We start from the raw sequence: 21,365 nt of genomic DNA, 5'->3' as shown, positions 1-21,365 counted from the left end.
GCAGATCAAACAGCCACATAATCTCCCATAAAGGAACCAGAGATGAAGGGGAATAAAGGGGGACGTGTGAGGGGAGAGGAGGAGAGGAACGTGCTGGCTCTTACTGAAATGTTTGCTTGTTTTCCAAGAAGTAGGCCCACCTCCGTCAAACACATCCGCCACGTCATTCCTGTGAAAGCGTGACAAAATGGGGCAAGCTTGCGTCAGAATATAAAAGGAGTCGATCGAAACACGTCTGATCTGAATCCTGATTTATCCTACTCATACTTCATGTCTCTCTACAGATGTATCAAAACCAATGAGTTATAACTGACAGGGTCAGCCTCTCCGCTTCAGTTTACAAATCTACTGTGCTCCTTTACATTTACATTACATTATTGGTGAACCCCAGAAAACTATCAGTCAGCATGTGAGCGTTGATGCCTGATGATCCTGCCGCTTACTCCGCCCTTTGTATATCACACTGGCGCCCCCACAGACAGTGCAGGAAATATAAGGTACTGACTGTGGCACCGGTGGAATGCAGCTCACGCACGTTGGAGGCAAATACAATATTGATATGTGGCATCATTTATTGTGGATGACAGCATATCGCGATGTTAACTTTTTTTGTCCTACTCCCTGTGCAAACACCCTTCATTAGACCCAGTGATTTTGCTTGCAAGACTTTTATTTTTGTCCTTTCCTTCTGTCTTACAGATGCACCACCCAATCCAGATGAAGCCTGCAGATAGTGAGAAATCGAACGGTAAGTTGCCTCATATACAAACGCGCATCAATATCACACACGTCAGTCAATAGCCTTTTCTTCAGCTGGTATTCGCTCTCTCTCCGTCGAGTGTAATCCCGCTGCTTGACTGACAGATGGGACAAAAGACTGCAGGGGGGAAAGAGATTGAGCACGACAGAGCGGGAGAGAATACACGGAAATTCTGAAGCACGTGAATATATTCTTATGTGATGAATTATTAAGGTGCTTCAGAAGGAGGTCAGGGAAAGTTGAATCATTTTGGCCTGGTGGTGAACCAGCTTGTCTCCCCCGTGGCTGCAAACAACCAGGCGGTATACTCTTCCTCTCGCCGCCTTGATTCAGCTGTCTCACACACTCTGTCCTCACGTCACCTCGATTCCAAATCACTCCCTGCACACGCGAATTGATTCATCCGGCTGAAATCCTCAGCATTGTGCCGCAGAAGCCGTCGGACAGTGTGTGATTCTACACAAGAACAAGCCGTGTAAAGCAGTCCAACTGTGTTTTTTTCTAAACAAATCCCATGAAAGGAAGGTCTGTGTGTGTTAGCACAGCCGTTAATACTTCATGATTTCTGTCTGCGGCGCAGAGCCTCCTGATTCCTTCTGAATCTTTGACTACAGAAACAAAAATGGAGGTCGGCTTCATGAAAGACAGAGCTATCTCAGGAATTCACTGGATGGTTCTTGCCGGCGATCACACATGGTGCTGCTGCTCATTCAGGATAGGAGCGCATCACTGACTCAACCACTTTATAGCCTCTTAAAAAGAGTATCAGCAGTAACGTTATGTCTACCTGCCTAGTGGCTACAGTTTTGCTGTATCTTATTGGACAAGGCCGACCGCCATGCAACTTGCTCCAGTATAAATAGCGCAGGTTTTAAATGAGTTACTTACCCAATTCATAAAAATGATCAATTGCTTTAGTTGCTTCGAATAATCCTTTTAGAAATCATGTTTCACACCGATGTGATTCATGCTGCCGACTGCACGTTTGCCTCTGCTGACTGAGGACGGAGTGAGGGAAACTAGCGGGACAAAAAATGCCAAGTTTATTAACTAGTTTGTGATTTATGTCATTATATTAAGTAGACTTGCTATAAAATATCGCACAGTATTTCTTGCCCCCACGTGTGAAGTCAACAGCAGCAGACGTGAGTTCACTAAACCTTTGGTAACCAACTACGATCTGTGTTTCAGTTTCCACCTGACTCAAATAAAAGAATCAATACATTTTTTTCACAGATTATGAACTTAAAATAACAACTAAAATTCTACTTGTGAGCCCTCTTGCAGGTTTCCCCAATGATTATATAAGTGCTGAAGCCTGTCAGAGGGCGGAGCACGTGCAAAATAGAAGTGAGAACAGACAGAAGGTGTCAGCCTGTTTCATTTAGATCAGATTATCACGAAGCCAGCTAACTTAAAATCGCCTCACTGTCTCAGGTATCAGCCTGTCTATGTAATATAGTATATGTTTTTTTAGTTACCCGATTGTATACCCGAAAACAAGAGATATAGGAAAATGTGCAGTCAAATATCGCAATACTTGATGGTGCAATACTGTCTCAATATTTTAAGCACATTATCTCATTATTTGTTAAATAACTGATGTGTTTGTGTTTTTGAGTTCATTGATGCTTCCAACTTCTGGTCAGCAAGTAGTTTTCCTTGTTATTGACTTGACCCGGTCTTGTCAAGCCCATGTTGGAACATCAGTGTTAGGTGGCCAATATGATGGGTGAATTGGATGTTTGAATGTTTACATGGACTACAGTATAATGGAGTATATCACAACGTCACTCCTGTATCTGGACACCCATTGCATCACTAGATTACTGCCAGTACAGCTCAATCCATTGCTAAAATATTGCTAGCTTTCTGGTGCTAGATCATTAATAAGATTTGTGGTCTTTGTTACTGTCTTTATTTTCTCCTCCAGAAACAAAGGTGTCCACAGCAGGACTAAGCGACTTGGCTCGGAGTACTGGCTTCTTCAGATCGTGACCACCAAGGCTATTAAATTGTGGCACGTTAAACACTGCTATTGGCAAAGTGATGGACAGCAAGATTCATCATGTAGCTCAGACTCTCGGTGGATCGGTGGATAAGGCTGCCCTTCCCCTGTCTTTAGATCTTTATTAGTTTTTCTGAGAGTGCAGAGAGGGATCATCTTCTGCAGACCTCCTGCTGTTTTGACAACATTGAATTTTAGTGTTGGAGCACCTCTATGTATGGGTCTATAATTGTCAAAAATAATCCTAATGTTTGTAGGGAATATAACATTTATACTTCAACTCACCAATGTGATACAACTTCCAGCCAGCGTTCCTAAAAGTCACACTGAGGGGATGGAGTGGCATTATAAACCAGCCTGCAGTGTCACTGCCCACTGCAGGAAAATGCAATAAAATGGCAATATCTCGCTACACAGAATAGGAATGTTTATAAAAGCCATCAGCTCCTCCTCTGAAATATGGCAAAATACGACTTTATAAGACATAACCGTCAGGGTAACGACAGCAGAACTTAATAAAGCCGCCGCCGCTGACAGCCGGAACGGTGATATATAGAGCAGACCATACGTAACATATCCATCCACTTAATGGTAATGACCTTCAATAAACCGAGTGTTAGAGTCACTGTAACAGTGATGAATGGCTTCTCTGAGCTTTATTCATTTAGTCTGTGGAGGAACGAGACAGAGATGTACAGTATAACAGCGAGATAACATTATTGCTTTTTTTTTCCCCCACTCATCCTTTTGTTCTTTTTGGTTCCTCCTCGTGTGTTTGAACTCACCATGTCGCCAATTTTGCTTTTTATCCCAGAATGCAAAGGCAGATCATCCCTGAGCTTTATGAGCGTTATCAAGCGTGCGCCGCCTGTGCGCCACATCTGAAAAACAGAAACAGTCAATTGTAACGATATCTGTTCGCTTTCTTTTCTATCGACACACAGTAAATTAATTACGTCGCTGTTAGTCTTGTACTAATCTTCCTCGGGAGTGATGAGAGCACACACACACGCTGTGTTCCGAAGGCGGCCTCCTTCTTTTTTTAAACACTTATCTTGGCAAAGAATCCCAATGGTTTGTGTTTTTTTTTGTAGCGCACAAACAATTCAAACAGTAAAATAAACAAGTGTGCTATTGATTTCCCAGAGTGCAACAGACCGCTTATCTCTTTCGCCTCGCAGTAAGAGCTGACAGTTCCCTCATTAAAAATGAATTGGATTAGCATTACATTGAATGTGGTCGGTACACATGGATTCAGTGAGGGATCGCACACATTCTTAACCTCACGCACGCTGTGAAAGTTTCTCATCATTATCTTGAGTCAGTGCGCACTTTTAGACCAAAGGAGCAGAAATAATATCAGATGTCAGCACTTCGGGGTTCCGGGTAGGTCACACTTCAGACTGTTTTTTTTAAACTTTTGTTTCCTAAAATGTGGGAACTTGGATTATAATACTGAAGCGTGAGCTGCCATCTTGCTTCAGTCTTGATTTTAATCAATACATTCCGATGAATCGCACTTTTTGTGTCTGTTCTCAATATAACTTAACGGAAGATTTCCCCAAATGTTGAGATTTTGGTCAGCACAATACTGGCGAATAATGCTTTCCTCATAGAACATTTGTTGTTTGTTACAACAATCTAATGTATCGGACACTGTCGAAAATATCCTAATAATTCTTTGTGGTGGTGGTGGTGGTGGTGACACTGTCGTGAGCGTCTTGGATGGAGAACATAGGAGTTGAAGCTGCCTGGTGAATAGAGAAGAGGAAGTCAGCTAATGTGGTACATTGATGGGAGAATGATGAAGATAGGTTGAGGTGGAGGAAAATAACTTGTTTTGTCTGGAAACGTATCAATCACGATTCACAAAAATGATTGCACAAGGGTGGGTAAACCCTTCTGTCTTCATCATGGGACTGAGGTAGTGGCTACTTATCAAAGTGTATGACTCAAATCTGGCGAGAGCCAAAGTCTCAATCGTTGAAAAACTTGAACTTCTACTTGAACTTCAGTTGTCACCAGAGTTGCGGATTGTCTCTTTACAAGTGCTACTGAAATAAAACATATTGCGTACATGCATATCTTGACTTGAGAGGACTCCTCATGCTTCGATACCTTCATGACTTCATTCTTGTATTTCTGTCAGGCTCTGTTTTTTACTTACTGCTGGATGACTCATCACTTGTTCCTGACTCATGATAGTGCATGATGATTCCTAATCGCTGAGCGTGCCTTGTGATGGAGTGGACTTGTGACAGTCTCGTGAGGTTTACATGGCACAGGTTATTGGCCTGAGAGAATTTCTTGCAGCTTCCAAACAAGGTCCACTTTATGAGGGCTTTATACAAACTCAAATGCTTTCCTGGACTTTTTATGGGCAGATTGATAAACATAGACCCTTCATAATGGCTTGTGGTTTGCTGCAGAGCATTAATATTTTGACTTGTGGACCCCTTCTCCAGTCATGTCACTTGATATAGTGCCATTGAGTGACTTGTCAATGATTTAGGGAAATGACTCGAGCAAGCACAGACCTCTGCCAAGACTCATTTGCACCAATATTATGATTGTTTCGTCCCAGTGTTGTTGCCATGCACTTTTTTTACTTGCCCCATTATCGAGATTTCCTAAACATTTTTCTTTTATCTCTCCATCCCCTCTTGACTTAATTTTCCCAACAGACTGACCAATGGTGATGATCACAGTAACTCTAACCAAACCAAATATATCCAACATATTGGTAATTACAACATTAGTTACATATCTGGTGGGTGCACTAAACACAAACTCTTGGATTCTTAAAAACAGCATTTCCAACGTCTTGGACTGACAACTGAGTGATCATAGCAGCCTCATTCATACTGATGACTCAAGATGTGAATGTTTATCATGAGACGTCCGGCTAACTGCTCCATTTGCATCACTTGGAGTCGGCTAAAAGATGCTCATTTGGTTTCATTTTGACTTGATCAAGAGGAACTTTAGTCCAAAAGGGAAAGGGGAAGACGGGTGGCGGCTCAGTAAGCATTGTGCTTCGAAGTAATAATAACACAATGATCAGAGTGTCACAGATGGCCTTATGAAATACATGAATTCTGTCTGTCTCCATTTCTCTCCCACTGCCTCACTTCTGTGTTTTCTTCTTGTCTTATTCTTCCGATTGCTGTTTTGTTGCGTCGCCTTCCATCTTTCCAGCCATTCTCCTCTCATTTTTTTTCTTTAATCTTACCTCTTTGTTCTCTCCGTTGTTTGTCTTTTCCAATTCTCTCTATCCATCACATTGGAGCGAGTCAAGTTTCTTGTTGCAGCTTCACAGGAATCAAATGAAAAAATACCACATCAACTCTCTCTCTCTCTCTCTCTCGGGTCTCGAAGCCACATGGCAATATAAGAAGCATAAAAACATCGGAGAAACATTTGACCAAAACGTTTTTCCATACAGAGCTTCTATACAAATATAGTATAAGCTTGTGTGCTAAATATTCTATTTCTTGTTTTCTGGTGATTGAAATTAAGAATTGTGTCTGTTTGTCTTTTGTCTCTGCAGCAGTGGAAGACAGGAAGTTGTTCATCGGCATGGTGTCTAAGAAGTGCAACGAAAACGACATTCGGGTCATGTTTTCTGCGTTTGGGCAGATTGAAGAGTGTCGTATCCTCAGAGGGCCCGATGGACTCAGCAGAGGTGTGTGTGTGTCGCAATGAATCACTCCCAAGTACTTGAATATTGCCACCAAAACTGCCTCCAGAGAGTACTCCAGCATTTTATTTCATGACTCAGGGTCTTGGGAGAAAACTTTCCTCAAATTGATGTGTAGTATAAATTGGTATTTGGAAGGATCCATTTATAAATTGAAATAAATATATTTTAAAATGTCTTGCAGATCACATAGGTGTTAGTTAGTAACTATTGAACTTTATGAATGTTATGTTGCGCATGCAATTTTCAGTCAGTCTGCTATTCAAGTTTCCATTTATTTGACGTGAAGTGTTTCTGGCTGTGCCAGCATCACCATCACCTCCAAAAGCAGTATGACAGAATAGGCTTATGTTACTCAGGTTATATTTTTTCAAATGTAAGCCAGAGCGCCATCTTGGGGCTGTTTTGGTCTTTATGAAAGAGGTGCATTTCTCTCTACTCTCTATATCTCCTTTGCCTTTCTTGTTTTTTCCTCCCCTTCTGTCGCTCTCTCAGCCTCAACCTTCCAAACATCTTTCCCACTCGTCTGACCTCTGACCCTCCATTCATGTCCTCCACCATCCCTGCCGCTCCAGTTTAGCTCCACTGTAAGCCAGACCAAAGCTCTCGGATACAATCGCGGGTGAAGTAGGGGTGATGTCTCTGACCTCAACGAGACATCCTTCCTCACGATGTGTAGAGAAGGCTTCAAAGGCTTTTATCCGAAGATTTTGACTCAACATGTCCTCACATGCCAGCATTCCTGAAAATATATTCCTGAAAATATTTTCACTTTTATTATATATTGTGTTGTCACTTTTTGACTTGAGTTAACTGCTCTTCTGTCACATAGAGGCCAAAAAGAAATTGGTATTTTCACCCTGCACGTTTTTTGAAGTCACATTCCTAAGACGCTGCCACATCCTCATCAATGTCATGATGACCGTAGAGTAATGCTCTTGAGTGGGAAAAACTGGCAACAGATCCAGACAAAAGTTGAAGCTGGAACACAAATCCCGGACGACAAAAGTTTAAAACAAACAGCAACTTGGAGTCAACATATTGAGACAAGGTCACAATCACACTGGCGCTATCGTACCATGTTTTAGCTAAAATCCTGTATTCCGGAAATAGAGTGACATGCGCTTCTTTGAAACGGCCTGGTTGGAGCAGGTGTACCGTGCTGACACGATCGATGGCACTACTGGTGACGCACATGCGCATAGAGTCGCTAGGGCGGTCGCTCATTCAACACAGCGATCGACCCATTCACCGAAACTAAAACTATGGCAGCAAGTCATCATCAGCCTGAAGTCAGCTCAGGCAGCAAGTCATGGCAGACCTCTGCCACGGCTTGAACAGAATGCGGTGTTACACGTTTCATAGCCGAAACTTGAGAAAAACACAGTGTATACTACGGACTACCAATGTGTCCATGCTACACTCTCAATGTTGACTAAGTGGCAGATATTACGGACGAGCGGAGAGCCTTTTTGTTATCCGTCAAATGCGCCGCCAGACATCTAAGTGATCAATGAATAGTCTGCGCGTCTTCTTTCCTAAACGTGTGTAAAATCAGCATCTTTCCTACGTTCAGTTTTCCTTGTCATGTTAGTAAAAACAGTTGGAATCCAACATTACTAGTAAAACAAACCTGTTTATCAATGAAATCAGCAGTTTGTCAGTCATATTATAGCAAAAACACCTAAATCATCAAGCACATAGTGAGTCCCACTGCGCCCCACTGTTCAATGATTCTGTTTTCCGGCCGTTCAGATCTATCGAAACTATACAGAACATAGTCACTGAGTCCTGCCATTGATAAGAGCTGACTATTTAGAGGAACGTGTTGAAAGAAGAAGCATGCCATCGCAGCTGTGTCGTCGTTCTCCACCTGACGTTCGACGTGATGATGTAGAGGTTGGAGGCAACTGCACTGGTCCAGGATAGCGTGACTGCGGTGGCTATGGGAGACGGGGTGCGGTCGTGCTTTTATTTTGCCGTGGCAGTGCGTCACCATCGTTCACATATTGCGGAAAGAAATAAAGTGAAACTGTGTTTGAGGAGCTTTTGCCAATTACACCGACAGCAAATCTTACATCCAATCCATGTCAGGTTTTGTTCTACACCGCTAGTTTCTTGGCGTCATCATGAACTTCACTTTGCTCTTAAGGTGGACATCATCCCTAACTCCTATAGGCACCAACGTGAGCTGTTTCTCTGAGTTTGGCGACATTAAAAAGAGAGAGCACACATCAAACTCGGCCTTTGGCTAATAAAATATCATGACACACCTGTCAGGTATGAATTTGGTCCCTTGTGCTTCATGTTCTCCGGATGCAATTTAAGATCCAATGTACTGCTCAGAGACACAATCAATCTTGGAACAAATTTAAGATGGCTCAATGTCACAAAAAGCAAGACTCGCTGGTTGTTATTGTAGCCATTATATCAGTTGGGTTGCCCCCCCACCAATTCCAAACAACCCACACCATGACCATGGCCCTCATTTGCCCCGCCCTCCCCTGCTTCCCCCTTGTGATTTCTATGTACTGAGGAGACTGGGGGTGAGGCTTCTGCGGCCCATTCACTCTGTCCTCTGCCTCCCCCTTCTGTCATCGTCACACAGGTTGGATGCCCATCTGTGTTGTATCTCTTTTCTGTGGTTGTCAGATGTTCTGCATGTTTTCTAGTCGATTTTCTTGCTGTTCCATCTCTCCTCTGCTCCTCAAGGTTGTCTCTAACTAAAACCAGTCAATGAAACAAAAAAAAGCTGTTTTTAAGCCATGGCAACTTCATCTAGCCATCCAGAATCCTCTCTCGCTTCAGTCTGTCCTCCTTTTCCCAGACATTTCTCCATCCCTTCCTCCCTCCTTCTCCAGCGCTCTCTTTTGTCCTCATGAATATTTCAGATGTGTCAGCCAAATTCCTGTAGAACTAATATAAACCACTTAACGGGTGATGCGAGTCAAAAAGGAAATGCTGGTTGCGGATCCTAAAATCTGGCTGGTAAACAGTCAAGCCTAATCCAGTTGGAAATAAATAGGTCTTGTGTGGTGGCAATGTTCTTGCTCATCCCAGAGGCCTTCACTCCCACCTAGCTGAGCTCTGATTAAACTCCGGTATCAATCAGAGAAGCTCTACACCATCTCACTATTAATAAAATATGGATCACACCACCAGTGGAATGGCTGAGCCTGGGGAGCTACCCTACTTTCATTAAAGGACTGTTTGGATCTCCTCTGACGACAGAATGCGGCCCGTGAGGTATTTTTAGAGCTCCGGCACTGTCCTATCTCTCCATTGCTTAAAAAAGACCAGCCAGCCAAGAGGAGTTTCCACCTTTATGCAGCTCCAATGAGTCTGTGCTCATTTGCTGAGGAAGTCTTTCATTAGAACCGTCAACTGGATCATGAGGAGCAAACCGGCTAAAGATAGAAATGTCTTTGGGTGGAATGGATTGAATTTGACAGTGGTTGACTTTGTGGTCGTCCAGCTTATAAATAGTTCTCCGAAGAACAAATTCGAAGGGGGTCAATCCATTTTCGAAGGCCCCGGCAGAAGTGGTCCAGTTCCGGGCTGCAGAGAAGAGAGCAAGCCCTCAGATGACGGGAAGGTAACCGACAGATATTGGCAGGTTTAAAATAGAGCATCCTTGAAATAAGTGACCTCTTTTATGAGTGCTCTATCTTCACAACACAGACATCACATGGTGTGGCTTCATGACTTCTAGAAATGTAGTCAGGTGAGTTGCAATAGCGCTGTCAGCCATGAGAAATATTGACCTGACGTCTCTATTAATACTGATGACTATACACCTTAACCGATGGATAACACTTCCTTAAGTGCTATAGTCATTGAATTGCCACAAGCCGTATCGCTGCATTTATTCAAGCCAAGCTGCAAATATGGTGCTTCATGGAGTTAATACTTTGCACAGCAGATGACTCCAACCTCTAACTTGAATTTGAGTCACATTTGTGGGTGTGTCCCTATAAAAGTTTGGATTAGGAGCATAACAGACACCCGGTGAGGGAATTCAATTGACTCACATACTGCTCTGATCGTACAGTGAGACCGAGAGCTGCTTCGGCACGCAGTGGCACCGAGTCCATTTGCTGTCACAGTCCACAGACGGCACATACGGCGTCATTAGGCGTCATTGACAGATGACAGAGAGAGAGAGATAAGAGCAGAGGGTGTCCAAACTGTTCCGGAAAAGACTGCAGGTTTTCATTCCAACCGATCAAGCACACAGTTTAACCAATGAGGTATCAGCTGAAACCAGAAGCACCTAACTGAGAGTCCACTGACTACAGTGTTCACACACCTGATTGGTGAATCTGTGTGTGTTAGTTGCGTTGGAACAAAAACCTGCACCACCCCGGCCCTGGAGGACTGATGTGGTCACCCCTGACTAAGAGTACCTCCAGTGGATCAGAGAAACATCAGTGAAGGTTATTCACAATGGCCGCCACCTGGTGATGTCAAACTTTGGGTCATACAGCTCTGACCAGCTCAAGCTCCAAGCTTTTGAAATAGTGATCACAAAGTTGAAAAACTCCAGTATATTGAATGCAATAAAATATATTTCTTAAAGCTAAGAAATATTCTTGAGGACAAAATACAAGACATTTTGTCAAGAATTATCCTAACTTGGTTAAGATTATATATATATATATATATATATATATATATATATATATATATATATATATATATCTAGTGCCACCAATTAAGCATTGGTGGCACTAACATGGCAAATTTGACCAAATACATTAGTTCAAATAAAAAGCCCTTCGCACAGGCACTGAATTGACGCGGCTCAAAAGAGCGCTGAACTTTTTTTGGCCAGTGGCGTGTCAGTTTAAGCTTTGAAGGTCGAAGTGGAACTGAGCTGTTTGAATTGCGCTGACACCATTATCAAACCAAGATCTACGACAACCAAAATTGCAAGCTCTTTCTTATGTTTCTTTGTAGTTCAAGCTACAATCTTCCTGATGGACATAGGTATATTTTTAGTATGCAGCGGGTGACCTGAAGACTTTCTGCTCTCTGTGTCTCAATGGGGAGCTTTTGGAGGACAACACAGCGAACAGTCAGGACAGAGGTGATTGGTGGATGAATTCCTGTGGTAACCATTTTACATGCGTTTGAAAAAAGTCAAAATTGTCTGAAAACTGTTCCATGGTGAGACATCAAAGGTCAAATTCTCTTTGATATTATCCTCAGATGACCGGTCTCAAAAAAAAAAAAAAAAAGTAAAAATATTCGCATCTTGAGTACAAATATAGCAAAGTGATAATCGCCAGTCAATGCACAGCTTTTCTCTTGGATGACCTCGACATATAAAATCTTGTTAGGGAGAAGAAAATGACTATCAGTCACTCTCAGCCTTCTTCTCCTGCTGGCACTGCTCGATTTGATCGAGGTGGAAGAGGACAATCACATCAATTCTTCAAAATGTCAGTCCTTCACTTTCAAAATGTCTCTTATTTGCACCATCTCTTCACTCCTGTGTTTCATCACAGTTCCGATCCGTTCTCCTCTCCTCTTTCTCAGAACCATGTGGATTCCTTTTATTACACCATCTCTCCCTCTGTAGCCAAGCTGAACCTGACTGTGTGTGTGTCTGTGTGTGTCTGTGTGTTAGTTCAGGCCTGGCTGCACTAACATGGCTTGGTGAGTTGGTTAGCATATTATTAGCCTGGGGGGTTGTTGAAGCACTTCTCACATTATCTTCTCTAATCGCTCCCTAACCAGCCAGACAAACACAACCTCATTTCACCCGACCCACAAAAAAGAAGAAAAAAAACAATAACAAACTCCCAGAAACAGCCTTGGGGTGCGTCCAATCTTGATTGGCTAGAATCAGCGTCACTCACGTTGGCAGTCGGCCTCACTTCTCCTCATTTGCTGCCCTTGCTTCATGGTCTCGATGGTGACAGGACTCAGAATCTCCAGTGGCAAACTGGACTGGAGTGGAAATTGCAGTGAATATTTACACCAATGTCGTGTCACAGGAAAAAAAATGCTCAAATCCTTATGAATGTGGCCAATGAGATGTTGAGCAAAGGTTGTAGCAGGGAATTAAACAATCATTTAAATTCATTCATTCAAGTGACTCATTGATGCCACTTCACTGAGACAAATAATACATTTAAATCCTGCTGCAAGAATTGTATCATATATCTTCCAAAGGATCCACCATAGATCACTGAAGCTGAATCACACATGTTGCTCTCAGGTGTTCCTTTTTCATTGAAAACCGCTTGATCTCAAATGTGTCTCCTTACTTGTCTCCATAAAGTGACCCCAACATTCTAAATTGAAAAGATCTGTACCACCTTTATATAATATATAAATACACTTCTCAAGTCTGACACAGCCCTTGTCTTCCTGCTGGATGGGTATTCTTTTCCATGTTGTGTCACAGTACTACTCTCCATGCTTATTTGTGTGATGACAATATTGTAAGAGTGGGAAGGGTCAGGGAGGGCTGTGGTTGTCATGACATTGTCCCTTTTTTCTCCAACTTGTTACAGCAAGTGAGAACACTGTTGTCTGCCTGTGAGATGTTCTCTGTATCAATCTCTGTTATATGGGTCTGTTTTGGGTTATTTTATAACAACGTGTCCAACCCTTTGTCTTGTTTTTGTTCTTTCTCGTCTTCCCTCCTTCTCCTCCTGCCCTTCTGCCCAACCCCCTTCCTCCCGTCCACTACCCCTCCATCCCCCCCTCCCCTACCTACAGGATGTGCGTTTGTCACGTTTTCTACAAGAGCTATGGCACAGAATGCAATCAAAGCCATGCACCAGTCTCAGACCATGGAGGTACTGTACTCTTGTCCGTTCTTCACACTCTTTCTTTCTCTTTGTTCTCCTCTGACTCACCTCACACATCATTCCACCCTAATGCTACACTGTTGTACAATCACATTTCAAATGAATCAGCAACATATGAAACATCTGCTGCGCCAAAAATGTCGCCAACAATCAATGGAACTGACAGCCATGACCAGTTAGCATCTTGCATGTCCCTTTTCATTTGTACAGTAGCCCCTCCCTATGTCACGGTTCACCTTCCACGGATTCAGGCGTTGCTGCCAAGTCTCTCGCAAGCGCTGTGAGACTCATGTAAATGGGCCTTGTCACACTTCTCACGCCACGCTGCCCCTTTCTCATGCAATAAAATTCCCTGATGTGCGCTGCAACGAGACAGTGGCAGATCCAGGTCTATCAGCACAGCACGTTTCTATCCACTTCCTCTCCACCACCTCATCTCTCACTTCATCCTTAATAGGAACTCACAAAATAAAGATTATTTTCAGTTTCGTTTTGGCGGCTTTAACTACGCAGAATGGGAGCGACAGAGCACCTTTCCGGACACACGAACAACTTCACTCTCATTTCTTCCTCCACCCTGCACAGCACCCTCCCTTGCTTGACACAGAATCAAACGCTTTAAGAAACACTAACTCACACTCACAGATTGGCAGATACCCAGATAACTGGGTTGTCCCGAAACGTAATACGCACGTTAAGCGAGGGAACACTGGTCTTTTGAGCCATGTTGATGCCAAAGATGTTGCACCAGCGTTACCGCAGCCCAACAATAATAATTCTGCTTTTTCTACACACATTTCAAAGGTATTCTGAATGCTTTTTTTCCCACACATAACCACTTGCTCGCATGCTTGCTAGTCTCTAAACCTAGCTTGCAAAACAACAGCTGTGTTTTGACCAATAAGCCACCATCATTTGCATGTCTCAAAACTTAAGCCATGCAATTCGACCCTTCAGGACCTAAACAACATTTGTTTAGGTACTGAAGTGTATTTATCTTTAAGCTCAGCAAATTGGCATATCTATTAAAGCATGGTGTTAACATATGTACCCAATTTTCTTTCCCTATCTTTCATTGCTTCATTCATTGTCAGGAAAATCTACACCCTTCAAAGTCGAGTAAAAGCTGCTCAATGTGTGACCTTCTGGTTCAATATCTGCTAGCTCAACAATGCCCACGCCCCTTAAGTAGAATAAAATATTTGGATGTACAGATGGATGTAAAGATATTGATAACCATGATGTGTGCAAGTAAGTATATGCTCAATGTATCACACTATTTTCTTGGTTGGCTTTGAGTCTTTTGGAGAATAACTTGTAAAGTTTGGGTCACACGGTGGGGTAGTCAGTAGCGCTAGTACCTCGCAGAAAGAAGGTTTCTGGCAGCCTCAGTCCTTTGTCTGTAGGTAGATGTGTGCTTGTTTCACACATCGATGTTTGGTTGTTTCTGTGTGCCTGGTGATTAGCTGGCGACCTGTTCAGAGTGTCCCTTGCTTCTTGCTCAGAGTAACTTGAATAGGCTCCAGCCCATGTGACCTCCATAGGGGAACAAGGGGGTATGAGCTAGGAGGTATATCGGTATTGGGGCTTCACTCAAAACCCATTATTATTAATAGCGATTATATATGGCCTGTCTTAGATCACAGTCTCCATGTCTTGTGTGTCTTCAATGTTCTTAAGATTCCCTAAAAGTCAGTGCTAATATAGTAGTGCTATTGCTTCCATTTGCTGTTTAAAATGCCATCCCACCATTATAAATAACAGCTTATTCATCACCTAAACACAGCTAATGTCGAGGTCACCAGCATACGTGTATGACGCAAAAAACTGCTTTCACATTGAGCTTGGTTGTCCAAGCTGTATGTGTGAAACAGGAGTGTGTTGGGAGATTGGTCTGTGTAATGTTAGTTTTATTCCGCCAGTCAAGGCAGATGGCCAGAGTCCAGCACGGCCCCAAGGTTTCCTCTGATAAAGGCAACATTTCCTCACTGCTGTTGATAGGTTTTCACTCAGGGGAGAGTGTTCTGGTAAATTTGTAAAGGTCTTTTTGAAAAGTGCCCTGAGATAGCTGTTTTTATTATTTGGCGCTATGTTAATAGCAGGAAAATGAATTTAAATTGCCCGAGATAACAAATTTATCTTGGCGGTTAGAAATCTGAACAACATACAAAAGCAATCACCTTCCAACACTCGATTTGAATAAGAAAATTGTCTGTGTCGAAAAAATAGCTGTGCTCCTACTGGAAGGGTAAACATGCAGCTGATGCCCATAAACAGAGAAAATTACTGCGTGTCGAAATGAAATTACTCTATATAATATTTATCAGTCTGAGGTTTACAATCTTACTAAATCACCTCAAGTTTTATTAAGTGGCAGTGTTTCAGAACAGAGGGGGAAGTCATTTTTTGCTTGACAGTTCAGGCGCAGACAGATTTGGATGTACTTATTGCTAAAAGGATATTTTTCAGTTACAGCTAGTCATTTTGCCAACAGCGTGCATTGTTGCACGGAATGTGTTTTAAGTAGATATGCAATACCCAGGGAAAGAAGGGTTTAGTGATGGAAAGCATTCAGTGCGACGTCGGCTGGCTCACAGTAATTCCATAAAAGTGCCCATAGAATTTCTGTATTTAAAATTGGTTTCTGATGTTAACACACAGGGTGTGGGAATTTGCTTGGGGCTGACGGTGACTAGATGCAGGTGAGTCACTTATTCAACCCCAAATGGGGACTTCGTGTTAAGCTCGGCCCTGATTCACCAAAGATGCCCCTGCTGTTTCTGTTTACCCTCAGCCAATGTGAGGTGACAGAATTAGACTGAAAAAGGCCTCAGAGAGAGCGTACCCCCGCCAAGGAGCTCATTGCACATGACTTTTTATAATACACAGCGCATTGTCAAATCAACTGTGTTGTCATAGTGCTGACACGCCACTTGAGCTCGGACCCCAGACCAAGGTGATGAATGCAATGCATCCTATCCCATGTCACGGCTCTGGCAACCCTCAAACTATGTTGATCCCCTGAAATAGTAACAGTCCATAGGGAGTTCTTTCATTTCGATTCGATTGTAGGCTGCGTTTTATAATGTTGTATTTCCTTGGGAGAAATCTGTTTTTTGCTTGTTCTGCTATGACAGTTACAGCGCCACGGTATCCCAGCATCCCACTCCCACACAGCGATCTATCACTACAGTAGCACCTATAACCCTCGCGTCGCCTATTTTGAATGGCATTCGACTTCCGTCCAATCTGACTTACGACCGGTTGGTCGGAACCGCATTGCATGTTGAGGCAATAATTGAAGCGCACGTTCCACCACCCACAGCACATCCAGACACTGTGGGTAGCGTGTCATGTAAAAGAAAGACAGAGGTTGTGGTTGGGGCAAGAAATGGGATGGTGCTCCTTTTTCACTTCATGTAGCAACGTGTCTCACACCTTGGAACGCTACACTGGAAAGAATAATGCTTTTTACTTGACTGACACACCTATGTGTCACATGGAACGCTGAAGGCTGCTTTCTCCATCACCATATGACGCAAAAGTCCGCTTTGCCAACGTCAATATAGTACACCTCAGTGAGAATGGGTTGGACTTAGATCAGGTGAATCCTTCAAAACTGTTGGTCATCTAGATGGAAGCACCCCCAAAATGTAGCCATCGATAGCTTGTGCATTATCAACATTTCCTGGAAAATTCAGTGAAATACATTCAGAACTGAGTTATTTTGCTTGCTGTCATACAGACAGATGAACCGATGATCACTGCACCTTCTCGCTGATGATAATAAGTAATAACATTGAGTCTGTGACATTGGTGTCAGTTAAGCAAAATGAATAAATAAATAAGGCTCAGGTGGAGACCCCATCAGCCGCTACATTTTTGCACTGTCAAGTGGGGTGACAGAGAGATACAGCAGGACTGACTGGCGATAACATGCTTCGTGTGTGAAGGAAATGGGATGAAGAGTGCTAATTGCAGGATGTCTTGCTGAAGAGATGGTCTTGATAATCATCGAGCCATTCATGTGGAATGACCCCTGACATCTGGGTGCGCCCTAAAACCTCATCCACCGCTGCATTTTGTCCGAGAAGGGAGTGGATTTTTAACGGCGTACTGTCAGTTTTCAAGACTCGGTTCACATGAGCCTCATGTTTGCCGTTGTTCTCGGTTAAGAGTGCCACAAGCTTGTATCAGGTTCACTGGAAGAAAGAGCCTTAAACTACAACACGGTGATATTGCAGTGGACAAAAGCAAAATACCTTCATTTCCATTTGAAAACAAGCTGTCTCGCCCCGGGCGAACTTAAATTACCGCATCCGTTTGTTAATGTTCCTCCGTTTTGCAATTTGAAAGTAATTACTTTGAGTCCGAATGAGTGAATGAGGTCTAGTAAATAGAGTTTGGTTATTGTCTCGGCTCGATTGCACCCCACTGTCTTTGAAGGGGCGAGGTTGCGTGCGTACGTTTGGGTTGGGTTTTTGTTTTTTGAGAGCTGCAGCTCTATCGGGGTGCGTGATCCACTGATGGCCCTGTCACTGTCATATCCATTCTCATTACGGCATGACATTCAGGCACACGCTGGCACACAAACACACGTGCGGACTGAATGTCAGAGCGTAATGAAAGTGGAGATGAGCGAGACAGGTAATTCACTGCCGCACCCTCTAAAGACAGGAAGAGAAAAAGGTTGCCTGCATTGTGTCGCGCCTCTCTATGTGTTTCATATGAACTCATTTCCGCTTCTTCCCATCAACGCTGATTTGGGTTTCCGCCTACGTCCTGCTTGGACATTATTCTGCCGTCGCACACAAACGCTTGCACAATTATTCTAGTGTGCCTTGACGAGAGCTTAAGTAGAGCGTGAGAGAAATTAGAGCTGTTTAAGTGGTGAACAAACACATCTGTCAGCTTTGGTAAAGAGAGGTGGATTTTCTGTCTCCTCTGGCCGGAATTCATGGCTATAAATTAGAATGTTGGCGTTACTACAGTAGTTTACTGAGCAGGACTGTTATTTTGGACGCATTGTGTCTACATATCCACGATGTAACATGCACAGGCCACTGACTGCCTTGTGCAAACAAAAGGGCAACAATTACAAACCTGCAAACTTGAAGCGTGTCTCCAAAGTGAGGCCATTTAGGAATTTAAACTCTTCTCTTCTCACCTGCGTTTAATGTGGGCGGACAGTTTGGGGCAAACACCTGTAATTCAGCTACCTGTTATTTTTTTTCCAGTCTGCAGAATAATTTTAAAGGTATAGCATGTCAAGCTGTCACTCTCCTCTGTCTGTCTGTCACTGAAAAGTGCACAGATCTAATATCAGGCCGGTTTGAACATCTTGTAATTTTACACCTCTATAACTTCTGTCAGAGGTTGCAGAGAACTTTTCAAAAAGTTGTTTTTTAATAGTTGAGATTTTGAGAGGGGAAATAAAATTTTATTTCCCGTATATATATATATATATATATATATATATATATATATATATATATATATATATATATATATATATATATATATATATATATATATATATATTAATCGCAGTTTAATGGGATAAGACTATTTGACACAAGAAGCCACATTTTCAATTTGAATGAATTTGGTAAAGTGATGGACCCATACATACATTTAATGATAAATAAATTATATATATATATATATATATATATGGGCAGGGTTATCGTGACTGTCTTCAGCATTTAGTTGTACATTACAATTATAGAACTGAAAACTGTTCTCATAAAAGGATTTTATGAGGAAATGCAAGATTTAGAAGCATATAATCTCATCTTTTATCAATAACCACATCTTAAAGAACAGAAATAAGAAGAGCAATTGTTGCCCTTTTGTGCATTCATCTTGACGAAATGCCATTCTCCAACAAAGGCATTACCTCTGATTTTTGGACTTTTTGTGTTTAGCCCTTTAGCTACAGTTGAATAAAATTCATATTTTTTTCCCTTTCAAAAACATTCACGGTCATCCTCAGACTGATCCTCTAAAGAGAAAAAACATACAAAAGTTCAGTAGAAATGGTGAGCACAGAAAACCTCAGCTCAAACTGCATCAACCATCTGTCGACACAGTCAAAGAAACCAGGTGAGTATTAGAAGCCTGCGCCTCTACTGATGGACAGAGAGCTCTCTCGCCCAAACAATGTACTGTGTGTCCGTGTTGAGTATAATGTGACACCCATGATAGGAAACTAAAACTCACACACCTTGAATTCTTCAAATAAGATCAGGTGACGGGCGTTTACTTTTGACACTTTTTTCGGGGGTTCCATCCGACTTTAATGCAGAAGTATCTCCAGGCTCATGCCTTCGACCACACAGTGTCATTTATCTCGCTCATGTCTTCCATGGGTTGAGTCATGCAACCTCGATCTGTGCGCCGCCAAATATCTATAGTGCTGTTGTCGACATTAAACCAGTTCAGTGCGGTCTTGATCCGGTGCAGTTTTGTTCGTTGATGAGAGGATCGTAGGGAATCGGAGCAGCTGCAGGGATTCCCCAAAATCTCAGCTGATTTGAATGGCATATCCCTACGAAACTGCTTAAGTATTTTCTTATCTGGAATTGGAGCTCCTAGCTAAGGTTGTGTGTAATGGCTTTCTTGGTAACAGCAGCAGATATCACTCAACTAGAGCACCCGCCAGGAAAGGAGCCAATGCAGCTCCGATATCAGGGGAAGGTTTACTCGTTTCTCTGAAATCCTGACTCATTTATTCATTTATTTTTTATTCTCTTCCTGGAAGTTCAGCAATATGATTTCATAATTAGCTCTCATATTCATAATCTCTGGCACTCGGAGCGCTTTGTTCTGTTCAGGTGATAATAAAGCCAATTTGTAAAAAGCTGACAGTTTTCACACTCGGCTCCACGCAGCAGGAGCTGTTGTTACTCGCAGCAGTGGTGTTTCTTTCTTTGTTTTTTAATGGAAAACTTTCTTGAACAGACAGGATTAGCAAAGCCAGGCACTCTGGTTGAGATGAGAGCGGCTTCTTTGGCGACTCCGTCACTCAAATAAACAAGGCTCCGCTCTTCGGGGCTTGTGTACTTGACGGTGGCCAGATCCACTGGCAAGCAAATCTCTTATCAGAGTTAAAAGCCTTCGATAAGATCGGATCATGCTGTGTTTCCGAATACTTCTGCCATGCTACGAATGTTTAAGCAGTAACAAGTATGAAGATAACAAATTAATGTCAAAGACAACTTCAGGAAAGTGTTAATCTGCTGTTGATAAAATCTCATCACCACTTGTTGTTGAGAGTTAAATGAATTTGATTTCTCACCACCCTCTCGACCCGCCGACAGTACAGCGTTCTAATAGTTTTTGGCATTGACTTGTTTATTGACGTCAACAAAAATAGAGCAAGCCATTTGACATTGTGCGTTTGTCTGTAAATGTCCCTAAAGGATCACATTACTGCATATACATAAATATGCTTGACAACTAAATACAGAAAACTATTTACGGTTAGTATTAGGAGTGAGAATTAGCCGATGAGCAAGTGTTTGGAGTGAAAAGTTTAGGAGAACAACCTTCCACTGATTTTCCAAAATCATGGTATTTTCAATGGACAATCATCTTACAATATTAGAATATTAAATAGCACCCAGCTTGTTTGTGTCTTTTTCGTTTTTGTTGTGTTTAATTTTTTTCTGCTACAAGTCACAAGTCTGGGGCCTCAGGCTTCCAGCTACTACAAGTCATTTTATGTGGCCTTGAAGAGCTTTAAATACATGCATATATTTTGTATCAAATTTAACTGTTCATTTACAGTGTAGCAAATGCCTGATCACATTTGAATGCACATCAGTGTCATGACCATTTTTGGTCTCTTGAAATGTGACACCCATATCATAGCTTTTACGACAACACATAGTGCTGAACAACTTATCGCCATCATCGCTGTGCTGTCCGTTTTCCATGCGTTTGTTGGCCCTCCCACTTTCAGCACCATGTCTACAGTACATCAGAACAAAGAATAAAAATGGTGACCCACTCATTGCCGTGCTAGAAACTGGTCAGTTTGGAAGTTTGTAGTGGTCCGTGGTATGTGTG

General features: G+C 42.5%; 1 protein-coding gene across 8 annotated transcripts in view; it reads left to right on the top strand.

The window, feature by feature from the left end:
* celf2 (cugbp, Elav-like family member 2) overlaps positions 1-21,365 on the top strand; it is a 205,354-nt gene that overhangs the window by 152,125 nt on the left and 31,864 nt on the right. For all 8 annotated transcript variants that reach the window (XM_053861712.1, XM_053861711.1, XM_053861709.1 and 5 more), the window contains 3 exons: positions 700-748; positions 6,319-6,453; positions 13,201-13,280. In XM_053861712.1, the coding sequence (XP_053717687.1) occupies positions 700-748; positions 6,319-6,453; positions 13,201-13,280 (264 nt within the window). The remainder of the gene's footprint in view (positions 1-699; positions 749-6,318; positions 6,454-13,200; positions 13,281-21,365) is intronic.

This window comes from Synchiropus splendidus, chromosome 4, assembly GCF_027744825.2.
Source record: "Synchiropus splendidus isolate RoL2022-P1 chromosome 4, RoL_Sspl_1.0, whole genome shotgun sequence".
In the NCBI taxonomy this organism is placed as follows: Eukaryota; Metazoa; Chordata; class Actinopteri; order Syngnathiformes; family Callionymidae; genus Synchiropus; species Synchiropus splendidus.
The sequence above is the reverse complement of the archived record's forward strand: the minus strand, read 5'-3'. Positions and strand labels throughout refer to the sequence as shown.